This window comes from Corticium candelabrum, chromosome 20 (genome assembly GCF_963422355.1).
Source record: "Corticium candelabrum chromosome 20, ooCorCand1.1, whole genome shotgun sequence".
Classification (NCBI taxonomy): domain Eukaryota; kingdom Metazoa; phylum Porifera; class Homoscleromorpha; order Homosclerophorida; family Plakinidae; genus Corticium; species Corticium candelabrum.
In genome coordinates, this window is record NC_085104.1 from 4,764,161 (window position 1) to 4,779,006 (window position 14,846).

Below are 14,846 nucleotides of genomic sequence, written 5' to 3' on the forward strand. Positions count from 1 at the left end.
GCAGTCAGTGCTGAAATGAGCATGTTCATGTTCCTCAGAAGCTATTGGTCTCTTTCTCTGTCTATACGGCTTGCGGATACCTTGATTGGGACTTCCAGTTGTGTTACATGCAGCCAGCCACAATTCTATGGCAGCATCATCTTTAAATTCCCCAAATGATGTCTATTCCTCTCAAGTGTTCATAATGTCTGTCAGAGTGGTTGTCTTCAATCTTGTTCGTGTATTTTTTGACTTCCTTCAACAAGGAAAACATTCTTTCCACTTGTGTAGAAGCAAAAGTAAGACTAAATATGAATTGGCAGAGATTAAAGCATTAGGCCACGTTTTATGATCAAGATAGCAATGGAGATGGTACCAAACGAATTGATAAGACTGCTTACTGATGTTGAGGCATGCCCTAAATATACTGGACAATATCTTCAATTTCATCATGAAGGTCAAGAACACTAACACCTTTAGCTTCCAAAGGCACCACAAACTGAGCACTGATTGCTTCTACAGCATGTTTGATACCGTCAACAACAATATCAGCCATGTCTTGATCCATACCAGGTTTCAATTGCCATGTCTGAGTGTCAAGAAACACTATAATAAGGTGGAGTAACTGGTTGTCACACCAGTTGAGTCGATCCCTCATGCTGGTCTTTAGATGCAATAGATCCCCCTTGACCGCAGCATCTGAACAGTTTGCTACCATACTCCTTGGTACACCGTATCTCCTTTGTCTTCTTGGATGCGACTGAGAAGAAGTTTGACAGTTGACCATTCACGAGGCTCCTGTTCACCAAGAAGTTTAACTTAAGTGATTTGTTGACTTTAAGTAGGTTCTTCAGACCACTAACAATGCTTACTCCATCATCTTGAAGAGATAAACTTAGCAGATGAGCATAGCTGCAGGTTGCAGTAAGTCTATGCACATTGCTGTTTCAACTAAAGTCCTGCCAGTCTTCATCTTGTTGACGTATCCCTTAACATGTGCTCTGTCTTTACTCTTAGACCATTTATCCTCTGCAAGGGCTGACAGATGGTTGACATATGCTTTATACCTGTCAAGAAACCTTGAAGAGCTCTTCTCTTGTGGGTTATCCATTGAGTTCCTGAAGAATGGATAGGCACATTTCTGCCCATAGGAAAATAATATACTTCTGTCACCTTACAATGTCAAGTAGGTCACGAGTCTTCTTAGAAGACTTGGAGTACAGATAATATAGCCAAACAATAGCTCCATTATGTCTTTGATTAACTGGCTGCTCAGTGCATCTTTGCAAGCCAGTTCAAGTTTGTGTGCAAAAACACCACTGCCACATCAACCACGGTAGTTGAGTTTGCAGTTTACCCTTCATACTGTTGACTTCAGAGATGTTCACCGGCCGATGCTCTGTCAGTACCAACTCCTACCATAATTACTTCATCAGCAAGAACCTCAGTGTTCTCCCCAGAAATCTTAAAAGGCAGAGTGAGACACTGCGTGAAGTGGGTGTTTCCCCAGTGTCATGCCCCATGCTGGTTAAAACTATGTATTTTACAGATCAATGAGGCTTTTCTCTGTACAGATATGGCTTCATCAAATGCTCTAGAAATTCCACCATCCTTGCTCAACAGTGCATGGGTTGCTTCTCTAAAGACAGCCGATTCATGGCACAATTGAGTTTCTTTCATGCTCTAGCAGAGTGAGCATTTTGCATGGGATATCAATCCAAATATATATCTTAGAGGCCTTGTTTTCTGCCAAACTAACCAGAAGCCATGGGAAATCATTTTGAAAATCATTTAGCCACTGGCAATTTAACTCCAGTCATCCTGTGCTTGGAAGATCTGCTGAGCGCATTATCAGTTGCCGCTCGTTTTCTTTCAACAATGCAGGTGTTGTTATATCTTTGACAGCGTTGCTTGTGAAGAAAGACTGAATAGTTCTCTGCGATGCCGACATTCTTCATGTAAACTTCGCTGACATGTACATACTTGCACATGAACACCAACTGTGAAAGCGTGGTAAATGGCTGCATGTGTGGTAAATGAATAGCTGCATGCGTGGTAAATGGCTGTATATGTGTGGATGTAAAGTGTTAGTGTTCCGCATAATGAGATGCAACCCACGGTCTTAGTTAATTAATATATGCCTACTCCAAGGTCCTCAGGTCTTGGCATCTGGATGATCTAAATGACCTAAACTTAACTACTGTAAACCAAGAAATTTCTTGGCAATTTATGTTTGACAATTTTGGTATGAGGCACTGAAAATTAATCTTTACCTAAATTTTGTGGTAAGAAGCCAGCAGCAATGTCTGGGAATACGGTATTGTCATATACAGGACTTTATGCTCTAAGTAAGTTTACCTCGCCATACTTTCACACAGTCAGAGGCTGAGCCGTATTGCTGATACTGTAAATGATTTCTTTTGCTCTTGTTTGTGGCAGTCTCACACATAGAAGTATCAATCTCATGCATTTGCTTGCCGCCGCTTTAGTTTCCGTCTTCTCAATGTTGGGGTCTGGAAGGCCGACAGTTCTTGGTATTGGTATAACTTGCCTCTTAGAGTTGGATTTGCCTTTCCTAGCCATTTCAGAAGGCTTGTCATTCTGCACACTTGCTAGATCTGGGCAATTCAACAACACACGCTTGTAATACGTATAGTAGCATGCGCTCTCCTACTAGTAACGTCAAACTTGTGATGTCTGCAAATTATCTACTACTAGTAGTACAGGAACTGCTGTGATGTACACACCAGCTGTGATAAGCACAATTGTGTAATGATTATGTCTATATGCTTAAACTGCTAAATCAATCATCAAGTCAAGATAGAAAATCTTCTGCCAGTTACACTCACCTCTCATGCGCTTGTTTTCAATAATCTAATGGTTGTACCAAAGTTGTTAGAGACATGGTTGTATGGTTGTAGTAGACGGACTTGTAGGGAGATGTGGCATACATATGGCAGATGGCACAGCTAGTACATATGGCAGACAGTTGTAATATCCGAGAACCTCTTTGTTTACATTGCGAGGGTAATCCCAGGCATTGCTGCCAGTCAGTTCTGGCTGTGAATGTAATATACTGTGTTTCTTCAATGACTATGTGCCTTGAGCCACGTATTTTACATGTTTAAATTGCTTTTTGTCAATATTTTACAAACTATGGAATCCCCTCTGTTAGAATTCACATTTCAAGATACTATCAACATTTGCAGACAGCCTCAAAGCAATATTTTAGTGTTGCGTAAATTAACTATAATCAGATACTTTTTGCTATATTTCAGAGTTGATTGTGAAGTTGAAAGGTGCACGCTCAAAGAATGGCATAGTTGAATCAGTTGGACAGATACTACTTGAATGGGTATGTGATATGTGAAATAATACAATCACTAAGTTTTAGAGCCAACATTGTGTAGTTGCCGTGCAATTTACGATTTACGTTTTACCGAGTTGATGTTGTGTAGTTACCTAAACTTCGTGGTGTGATGAGCTACTATACAAACTTGGGTCGAGCAAAGTCATTGTATGATTACAAGAAACGAACAGACCCTGCTTTTGTTGACTTTCTTGATGTCAGTAAGCATCATATTATGACCAGATAGTCTATATAGTAATCTATTTTTTGTTGTTAGAGGTGTCGACTGTCATCATTCAGCCATAGACTTGAAGTATGGGATTTTCTTGGTATGATATATGTATACATTGTGTGCATTCACATCAGCATGACGATGATCAAGTGACTTGATAGATGCTCCTCGATCATTACTGATGAAGTATCCACTTCTAATTGGTGAAATCATGAACAGGGTTAGAAGTTTATTGTTTTTTTTAAAGGGACACACTGTAGATGCTCTTTGTTCTCATGCCCACTTGAGTTCCCGGTATGAATAATAATGTATACAGCATAATACCAAAATTCAAATTCTTGATAAAGAAATGTTTCACAACAGTATTGAAAGGAAGTGATACCCTACACTAAACTGTACATTCTCAGAAGACTGGGCATGTAGCATAGATGTCCTCCCAAATATGTCTTCAAAACGGTGTTCTTTCATGCACTTGATCGAGAGTGCATCCAACGGAAAGTTGACTTCTGTACATCAGCAGTATCAGAAGTACAGCATTAGAACTGGAAGGAACATGGTAGTCTTCTGGAAGTTGGGATTGTCTTATACTCAGTTAATGTTTTATGTTTTCTACTAAGCCTCTTTGCAGTAGTGTGGTATTTCCTGCACTCTTAGGAAGTTGATTCTTTGAAACATATTCCCCATGATGCTACGTTTAGACTACAGTTGCACACGATTACTTGTAGCTATAGTATAGTGTACTATGGCATAGTGTACTGGTAGAAACTGTATTTCACTTTTCTGCAAATTCCAATTCTTGAACTGCTGCCAGAAGCTTTGTGCTCATAGTTTGTTTTTCTTGTCTAGATCTTGCATATTTACTGACTGCTGCTGTTGCACCGGGTGATCTATTTTGTCTTACACGACTGCTTACTACTGTAGTAAACAAACATTCAGTTTAGAACCTGTAATCCAATATAAGAACAAAAGAAATGTTCATGACCATGTGCATAATATGGAATGTGTCCCTTTAAATATATGTTTAATAGTGTTGGTATTAATTGTCACTTTTTATAGACATCTGCAGATCATCCTGATCTGTACTATCTCAAGGCAGCTGTAAGAGCTCTAGCTTTGTGACTATGTTGATTATAATTGTTTTTTTCTGACAAGCGTGAAAGTGTGCAAGAGTTTGTAGAAGAGGTTGATCATAAGGCTGGTGAGGCTGAGGTATCTTCTGGTGCATTGCATCACAACTATTTTATGATGCCATTTTCATTGTTGCAGTGTGATGAGATCAAAAAACGGCTATATTTTTGTTGCAATGATGATAACAAGGTTATGAGTATGTGCTTGTTCACTCTATTTAAGTTAATTAACTAAAGCCTGTCTGTTCAAAGAGTATGGAGCCTGTGAGAAATTTACAGAACCTGGATACAGAGCACCTACCTACATTGTTGATTCTTATATCATTCAAAAGCGCGTGATTAGATGGAGCCAGATCTCTGAACAGAACAACCCCTTCAATCCCGCTTTAATACTCCATTAGCTTCCTGCAAAGTTGCACACGTTTTCTCAGCCTAGATGCTGGAAACAAAGAATAGCACGTGTTTGTTGTAGGTAGCCATTATCATTATTTTTGTCATCTAGAAACGCCTTTCCCTGTCTGAAGAGTTTCCAGCACTCTTTTCTACAGCTAACCCTTCTACCCTTAGTTCTGCAATACCATCTGACATTTGTAGTACAGCCAGAGGTCGTTATTTCAACACCCAATAATCGGACACCCTCACTTTCTGGTACATGTGAAACCAATTTAGATCGGTCACTTTGTATTTGTTATTGATCATCCAGCAGTCTCCTTAGTCAGACAGAAACCATTGGGACAAATCTGGTTGGAATAACAATGTCTGACGCACCACCCAATTACAACCTGGAGTAGATGCTGACTGAAGGGTGGGCAGTGGCAATGATTGGTGCTCTTTGAGTACTAAATTACAACAAGGTTTCACAGAATATTGCAGTCTCCGCCCTAATTGCCTATCTTCTAACCACACTTCAAACAGGTTCTATGCTCTTCGAACAGACTTACTTAGGGTGTCAGTTCCAGATTGTGTATTTACTGGTATGTGACCATTGATGTGAATAATCTGCAACCACTGCATTGCACACATATTAGTGTAGAATTACTTTAATTAGGTGTAGAAACACTATGAAACAATAGAACTAATGTCATTAGCATTGAGGTCTGGGATTGAGTGTGGCACGGTGCAACTAATGGTTGTACAATACAATCCTTCAATAATTCCTGACCACACTGAAGTATGCCGATGAGATTAAAGTTTTACTGCACAACACACACACACACACACACACACACACACACACACACACACACACACACACACACACACACACACACACACACCACACACACACACACACACACAAACTTATGTAATTTGAGTGGCTTGTAGCAATGCACTACTATAGTACTACATGTGCATGGCCAGTAACACATGACCAGTATACGCCCGTTTGTTGAGACACAGGTTTACAGTCTTATCCTATATCCTCTTCTGATTGTGTCGTGCTCCCATACTTCACAAACAGCCACACTAAAATGAAGCCTAATGCTGTACAACATAGTTATGGGTAGAGCTAACATTTCTGCAAACGCTTGTCTACCATTCTGTCAATGCTGCTTACAAAGTGATTGAGTTAATAATATGAAACCAGTTTTATAGATTTATACCATATCAACAACTACAGTACTAAACATCAAACAAACAGTAAAGGAATGTTGTGCAAACACCAGTCCCTTCTAAAGTAGTCAACAAAAAGAATTTGTTTTGCTTGCGGTGGCCAAATGTTGTGCTGTGGAACAAAATTTCAAGCTGGGTGACTGCACGACATAAAATTTTATTTGAGATTCAGCAGAGGCTGATGAAGAGTTTGGGAAAGGGCTGCATTATGCAACAATAGTGTGACAATATACTAGCAACTACTATCACAAATACAGTCTAGCACAGCAATTCAAGAACATGAAATGTAAGTACAATTTATAAAGTAGAACCCATCAGTACTGCAATACACTATTTGGGGGAGGCTAGTATTGTTGTCACAAGGAAGTTTGTCCAAGAAAGGGAGTGAACAGGCTGTGGTGTACCACCCATTGATCCACCTCTGTGCAGCTGCTAAGGGCACAGTGACTAGCATTAGTTTCCTGTTGACCTCAACCTGAGTGGCATAAGTAGTTGGGCACCCTTCTAGCCAAACTTCAGAAGTTGTCCATGCCATGCCATGAGCAAATTACCAATGTGATGCAGCATCTCAAGCAGTTGCATGACAATGTGGAGGAGTGGCGGGAGGAAACTCTAAAAGAGCCCAGAGGGTCAATGTAGACTCACAGTAGAGCCTGCTCTTCCTCAGAAACCATGGTGGCAAACACAGCGTAACAGTACTCCTGTGGATACACCAGTAGTCTACTTTCATCGAGCCAGCTTGACACACAATTAAGAGAGTAGGGGTAAAGGGTCTCTGCCTGCATGGTACCTCATGTGCTCCATTGTGATCGATATTCTCAAAGCTCAAGACTCCATACTGCAGTTCTTTAGTGGGCAAACAGATTTTAATTTCAAGGTGCTTAGATCTAAAGAGTTGATTACATCATGGTTTCTATTTGAGCACACATGTTACTATTTATTACAGAAGTTTTATATTACTTATGTACATATGTATCAAGTGCTCAAATCATTACTGGTGCTGTCACTGTCTGTTTTAAAAAACAGTGCATTGTCACAATTTGTAATGCTGATATTTTCATACTGACGTTAGTCACTTGTTTGAAATGTCTTTTCAAAACTTAACAAAAATTGTCCTTTTTACACACATTGCATGCAACAAGCCCCAATGAAGTTTCACTATGAACTATCCCAATGTAAGTTTCATTTGTGCAAGCCTGACTGATCACCTTAGATGGAAAATTTCAACTTGTATACATGGCAGGTCATTTTAATTAATGACATGTACATGCATGTAATGTGGACAATAGTCAGCAGTCATCTGCTACTTTGCCATTCTACCTTCCAGTCACACAGACACACAATTGTACATGTGAAAGGATACATCTTTTATCTTTTGCAATGTTTGGTGATCAGTTGCAGCCTGTCGACAGCATTGATGATTGATGTCATCATGATCATAGTTCTATTAATTAGCAACATTTGGAATTTGAAGTGATTGTATTCTGCTGTTTGCCTTCAACTTTTAATACCTTTCTTACTGACCAACACAGTTGAGATTGTCCAGCTGGTCACTCAAGACAATATGTAAATTATATGACTTTACTTAGATATATAACAAGAAAGGAGAGAACTGGCATGATTGATAGAATCTATGACACTAAGTAAAGATGAGCCGTTTCCATTTCTGATTTCCTCAACAATTGTTTCAGATATCAAAGGTTTCATTTTTAAAATTATATGTTAACATGGAACACCCATACTCAAAATACTGATGCAAGTTGTATTTCACGAATTAGTGATTTCTACACATTATAATAAACTGAAAGATCAATACATGTTTTGTTCTGTAGATGTGTCAAGCAGTTGTCGATTCTCGTCTCTTGATTTATTACGGTACTGTGAAGAATACGAAGGGCTCAGTATGAACGTTATGAAACAAACTTTAGAAGCTGAGTAATCAATTACAGCTGTTCTCCCTCCCCATACAGAAACTAACCCTTTACTTACTCGACAAATCCTTGGTTGTGGCAAGGCCAGCGACTAGAAATGACACTTTAGTGTTCCAAGTCTCCAAAGAGGTAACATTTTGTGCAATTATACTACACAAAACTTGACTTTCTCTTTGTTATAGCCTATACCCGTTAATCAGCTGCTGGTGGAAGATGTGAATGATGGTGAAGTTCGACAAGGAGGCTCAATAAGAAATACACTTAATCGAACACAAGGTATGGATATTGTATCTATTGTGCCACAGTCATGGATAAGTTACCCCATTTGATGTTTCGTAGCCAAACATGTGTTTAGAGTCATTCGGCATCATGATGACGATGTATGGGAGTCACAAACCTTACTTGCTAACAGCGAGCATGATAAGAAAGCATGGCTTGCTGCTTTAAAGTCTGTTATGCTCAAATCACAACCACATAGCGTAGTTTAGTCATTACTCAAACATTATCACAAAGACAGTCAAATGTGACAAAAGCAGTAAGCTTCACTCTGTATAGAGGTAGATTAAAATTACAATTATAACTACTGTACCTAACAAATGTGTCTTGACCATCGTTTGATAACATCACTACTGTATAACTGGTTATTTCTGTGGTCTTAAACTACTGCGTTTGAGAATTTAGACAAAAGTTTCAATTACTGCAAATTAAATTTCTCCATTACAACCAGTTACTGGTACAGTGTCACACATGTACAAGTGTTCAACAATGACTTCCTGGGACTCCAAGGTTAAGACTAAATATTTGCAAATTTTATTTGTGCAAAATTTGCAGAAATATCATGATCGCAGAAATAACTGGTTATATGGTATTTCATTGCATCACAACACATTTGCACTCTGTTTGTGCATTATAGCCAGACACATCTTAGTAACTGGCACTTTCCACAGTGACTGTTTACTAGATTGTGCTTGTAGAATTGCCAATATTCTTCAACATACCTGTCAACCGTGTGTTTAAAGGTTTTGCTGACTCAGATACCGTATAGAAGATTAGGTTTCTATAGTTTAGGTAGTGGCGGTGGTTTGAAGCTCTACTAAGTGTAGCATCATGCTGTTTGAGGTAGAAATGCTGAATGAATAGAGAAGCACATTACAGTGCTAAACCCTCGGCCAGTGTATGTAATCACATATCTTGTCACGTGATAATGTTTTGCATACTAGGTTTTAGCCCAACCTACTTGTCTCAGGTAAGGTTTCCAATGCATTCGTCTAGGTAAACAAAGTGTAAAGCATCCCCAGACATGCATACTTACAGGTCAGTCGCTTCGTCCGACAAACAGACACGCTGTCATGGACAACGCACGTTCCCTTCGCAAATTCCTGTGGAGTGCCAAATTTCTGTTGAAGACGACACTAAAACGACTAAGACGACCCTAATGTAAAGCAAAGGACTAAACACCATGTACAGGATGGACACCCAATGGCCGAATTCTTGTTAGCAGCTACCAAACAAAGAGGTGGAGCCTTATGATGACATCACGCTTGTCTATTGGTCAGTAATGTCACCACTTCTTGTCTATTGGTCGGAATAGCTTCATTTGCATCTGCGCTAATTGAGTATAAATTCAGTCGTACAGTCGTACGTCGGATGACTACTATACCCTTAGCCCGGATATCTGGGCCTCGGGTAATACTGCCACCAATTAACTTTAGGTGTCAATTTCTTAGAAAGGCATCATCCCATACCTGACCATTGACTCTGGCTAACTATGGGGTAATAATAAAGCGAGTAGGATAGTTAAAAGGGTCCCTCTGATTTTCAGAAGGTCAACAGCATGATGTAACTCATAGCCCATATTCATGACTCTCATTAGCTGTAAAACCTAGACTTGTTAGCTTTTATGCAGTGCAATGCATAGATTGTGTGCAACACCAAATCATGATGTGTGAAACTTGTATTAGAATGATGCTTGGATTGGGACATGATAGTTATCAGCAGATACTGGTGCACATTGCAGTTCACTAGCAAGTACATCTACTCTGTCAAGGAATTCGAGGTGTGGCTTGTGAACTCCATGCTATGCAATGGCTGAGGAGCATATATACAAACTTCCTGGACATGACATCGCTTCGATTATAGACTAGATAATGATGACACAGATCATACGTGTCAATGCCATCACATAAGAGCTAAAACTGTCTCTATTTGGGTAAATCGACTTTACTTGCACTGCTTGACACCGATCTAGAACACCCACTTACCACATACAAGCCATTGCAATGTCTGAGCAATTGTGACAGTGTTAACAACAAACAGACAGACAGAAAAATGCCTGATGAATTTGTAATATAGTTGTTTGAGAGACCACCTCATAAATTTATACAGCAACCAGACTTGATGAGGTCACAAGAGTCTGGGCTGTTGACGTTTCAGTGTTTGGGTAGCTGAGGTTTATGGGCATATACGTTTGTACACACAAATGGCAAAAAAGGCAAATGGATGAGGACACCGTGTATACACGGTCATGCCCCCAGCTGAATGGCTAGGTTCCTGTGCACTATTCGAGGAGCTATGGGCCGTGCTACATAATCTCCTGAAGCCTGGCCAAGTTCTCACAAGAGCATTGACTACGACATCACTGCAGTGTGGGGACCCAAAGTCCTACCGGGACCCTAGTGGCTGATAGACTTTGTCACAGTCGGGGCCTTTGCCACCCCCAGTCAATGACCAGGTACTCATTTATACTCCTAAGTCGAGAGAGGCAGTTGTGTGTGATTTCTTGCCCAAGGAAATTATGCCATAGCTTGCCATTAGTGACTTGAACTTGCAACCCTGAAGGGTCCCAGATGTACACACTCTATAAGATAACTCTCTAACCAACTGAGCTATAGCACCACACACACACACACACACACACACACACACACACACACACACACACACACACACACACACACACACACACACACACACACCACACACACACACACACACACACACACCTAATGATTGTGTTGTTAATGTGCATTATGTACTTGAGATTGATATAGCTCGCATTAGCTCACACTCACAACGGTCAGAAGCCAAGTTGCTCGCGCTTTCTTCTCCATGGCCTTACAACAGTCGAGAAATGTGCAAAACATTTACAAGAATGACATTTTACACATAAAAGGGTAGGTCTACTGTACTCTACAAACTGAAAATGTCAACTATTATACTAGCACAGGTAGCATTTACACGACATTCCTGACCCGAGTCTGCCTGGCTATAAATCCTGAGACATGGCTTAGCTGGTGTTTACACGTACCTTCCAAACTGAGCTGGGCTACTTACAAGTGCTCATGTAAACGGACTACATAATAGACTAATCTTCACCTAAATATCATCAGACTGACAGAGGCTAAACAATGTCAATACTTTCGTTCATTTAGTTGACTGGGAGTTCTAACACAATTCAAAGTCATTCATGTACAAACCAATGCAGCCCACACTAAAACCCTCCATGCCTGCTAGTCATCCAATAACCACAACCGTTCCCTATTAATTCGGTTACTACACAAATATCAAAAGTCATACAGAACTAAAGTAAATACTAAAGTAAATGATGTAATTTCTGAAAAGTCCCTTCTTAATCTGGGAAGAAGCTTGCATTATATAAGCTTTGACATCAACTAAATGCATACACCAGTTCCTTTTACATTCTTTCTTTCTTTAACTAAACCAAATTTGATGCTGCTTCCCATCACGAAACTATTAAACGTCTGTAGTGTTACTTGTACATACATAGTCCTCTATTTAGTAAACCTATTTGAAGAAGATATGCTTTTTCAACTACGGTCTGATTTCATCTGCTCTTGGATAATCGTCTCTAGCAGCAGCTTCTCGAATCATTCGGTGCTCACCTTTCAAGAAATTATCCCTCAGCTGTTTGCTCGCATATTTTTCTTCTTGAATCCTCTGTGCTTGTCTGTGCCTCTCAGAACGATCCTGTCGTGTTGAAACTCCTGGTTGGCTTTGATTGCCTCGCATGTGTTTTACTTGATTAATCATTTTGTAGTACTCGACTCGCATTTCTTTGAGTTCTTGCATTAATGCAGACTCATCTTGGGGAGAAATTGGTTCTCCAGCTGCACGTCTTTGCCTGTGTTTAGTCACTTTGGCATTATAAACATCCCGTAATTTTCTAACTTTCTCCTTCAATTCCTCTACACTCTCTTGCTGTGATTCGTGTTCTGATATTGACTTTGTGTTATCTTCATCAGACCTTCTTCTGCTGCCACGTCCTTCTTTTGATGTTGCATCTGCCCGTTTGTCGTCACTGCCATTCTCATTGACGTCATCGTCATCCGAATTGTTGATTGCATCTTGGTCTTTATACTTCACAACACCAGGATATCTCTCACCATTTCTAATCACGTGATGGTGCAGCTCTTGAAATTTAGAGAAGGCTCGGTTATGCACGTTATGGACACCTTTTCCACGCTGCAACGCTACGTTGAATCTTTGAGCCTCTACAAACTGAGCTTGTTGCGTCAGCTACAACACAGTGAACGTAAATATCCATGCAATACATGGAAGTCAGTTAGGAGCACGAATTAGCGAAGATACGACCTGTCGGTTTTTCCAGACGGACAGCATAAGAGACATACTGAGAATGACGCAAGCACACCCGCAGGCTAGCGTCACCATCCAACGTTTGACGAACTGACTATCTGTATCTCGATGACGACCTTTCCGCCTTTGAGACTTTGCCCCGTTTTCTTCTTTCATCAGTGGTTTCGTGTAGGTGACATATCCAACGCTTATTCAGTACTCGGAACACTTGAACAATGGGCTACGTACTGACGCCTCCTCTAATACGGGAATTGTGTTGATGTGGCAAATTGTACGCTAGGCGATTTTACTTGTGTGCACTCAGCATGTTACTCTGTACAATGTCATGTTCTTCGCTGCAAATCTTTCGCTTTTTTAACCTAAGGACAACAACGGTCCTGAATTCTTTTTACACTGGTTCGTTTGTCTAGTGTGTATTTTCATTGATGAATACAAAAAAACCAAACTGTTGTAAAAACGTAGCCATGACTGACTACCCATGTGGTGATACAGATTGCAATTGCAATGCAAAAGAATAGCCTCGAACTTCCAGACCAGAAAGCGCGCGCTGCGCACGAACTCTAAAATGATTTCTGAAATAGAACGCTCACCAAAATCATCTATCTCTCAGATGAAAGCTGTCACTTCATCACACAACCCTTTGCAACCGTTTACTGCAGAAGTTTACCGTAACAAAACACTAGAGCATTGAAATTACCTGCGTAGGCGTGTTTAATACCCGTATGTCGCATATGCGTACCTCTGATTGTTGGTTAGCAAGGAAGACCGATATCTATGCACATTTCAAGGAAAGGATTGTGAGACATATGGTGTCAAGTTGTGATTTATTGACTAAAGCAAACTGGGACCCCAAAGTTATCATGCAAGTATCGACCGTGGCAATACAACCTCAGAAGAAGACCCTTCTTAGAGTAGCTCATAGATCATGTCTCGCTGAAATTTGGGTGCGTCATTTAGGAATCACGCACGCACACACACACACACACACACACAGCACAGCACAGACCAAGAACAGTACAGCACAGTACAGACCAAGAACAGTACAGCACAGTACAGACCAAGAACAGGTGCTAGCTCAGCTCACAATGTAGACATTTTATTGTTGTTCTAGTTGATCAAGTTCCACACAGCACAAGCAGAAACCAAATGCACTTTAAATATAAAAGTTAATGATATAAACAATATATAGCTTCAGCAGCTACTGGCTACTACACACAGCAGCAGAACAAATACTGTGAAAGTCACAGACACACTCAGTAATGTGTATTTTAATCCCTAATCCATTCTAGGCTCTACTGTAAAATTTCTACAATGTTCAACTGTGAAAATCAGAGCTACAACTGAGAATACCAAATTATTTCACTATCGGCTTGAATAAATACCTCCTTCGTAGAGTTCCAAGGAGTACTATTGAAACACATTGTTGAATAAAGTACCAATCCTCAAATATAACCTCGCCAGTTGTGAAGGACATACATGTCTGATCAATTTTGAGTATTGCATTCAGAATTGTGAAGTGCATGACTGCGTGAACCAGCTGTGAGTTCAATGACAACAAATTCCTCAGGATGAAGCGAGGATGCAGTTATGACCAAGAATACTGGCAATTGCTGCTTTGTTCAAGAAGTCGTACTCAGTATTGATCTGTTTCACTATAAGGTTTTGAATTTATTGAAACATATGCCTTGTCACCCTTCTGTTGTCCATGCCATCTGAATGCTCTTTTTAAAGATTGAAAACTTGGTTGGTAATGCAAGTCCACATGACTGAGCAAATTGGTGGTGCTTCGATCTGCTTGCACGCCTTGGTGTATGGCAAGACAGCGAATTAAAATTCTTAAACCTAGCAGGCTAATGGAAATAATAAGCCAACAACTTGCAGACTGGAAAGTTGAGATCAGTATCTCATTGAATACAGTCAAACATATGTTCAAAAAAGGTCACCCACCACTATTAAACTAATCAGAGTTTGCTGAAAACAAAACCAAAGCAAGCACACAA

General features: G+C 40.1%; 2 protein-coding genes across 2 annotated transcripts; one reads left to right on the plus strand and one right to left on the minus strand.

Moving 5' to 3' along the window:
• The first annotated feature begins 3,156 nt into the window (after positions 1 to 3,156).
• Positions 3,157 to 8,819, plus strand: LOC134195693 (rho guanine nucleotide exchange factor 3-like). Its single transcript, XM_062664762.1, has 11 exons — positions 3,157 to 3,334; positions 3,438 to 3,545; positions 3,606 to 3,657; positions 3,722 to 3,780; positions 4,617 to 4,658; positions 4,713 to 4,769; positions 4,827 to 4,877; positions 8,134 to 8,202; positions 8,272 to 8,361; positions 8,415 to 8,508; positions 8,572 to 8,819. The coding sequence occupies exons 2-11, from the start codon at positions 3,459 to 3,461 to the stop codon at positions 8,718 to 8,720; spliced, it is 750 nt and encodes a 249-aa protein (XP_062520746.1). The 5' UTR covers positions 3,157 to 3,334; positions 3,438 to 3,458; the 3' UTR covers positions 8,721 to 8,819.
• Positions 8,820 to 11,822: 3,003 nt separating this feature from the next.
• On the minus strand, positions 11,823 to 13,083 carry LOC134195511 (uncharacterized). Its single transcript, XM_062664544.1, has 2 exons — positions 12,844 to 13,083; positions 11,823 to 12,768 (listed from the first exon to the last, which is right to left on the minus strand). Exons 1-2 carry the CDS (start codon positions 13,000 to 13,002, stop codon positions 12,064 to 12,066), a joined length of 864 nt encoding a protein of 287 aa, XP_062520528.1. The 5' UTR covers positions 13,003 to 13,083; the 3' UTR covers positions 11,823 to 12,063.
• Between the last annotated feature and the right edge of the window lie 1,763 nt (positions 13,084 to 14,846).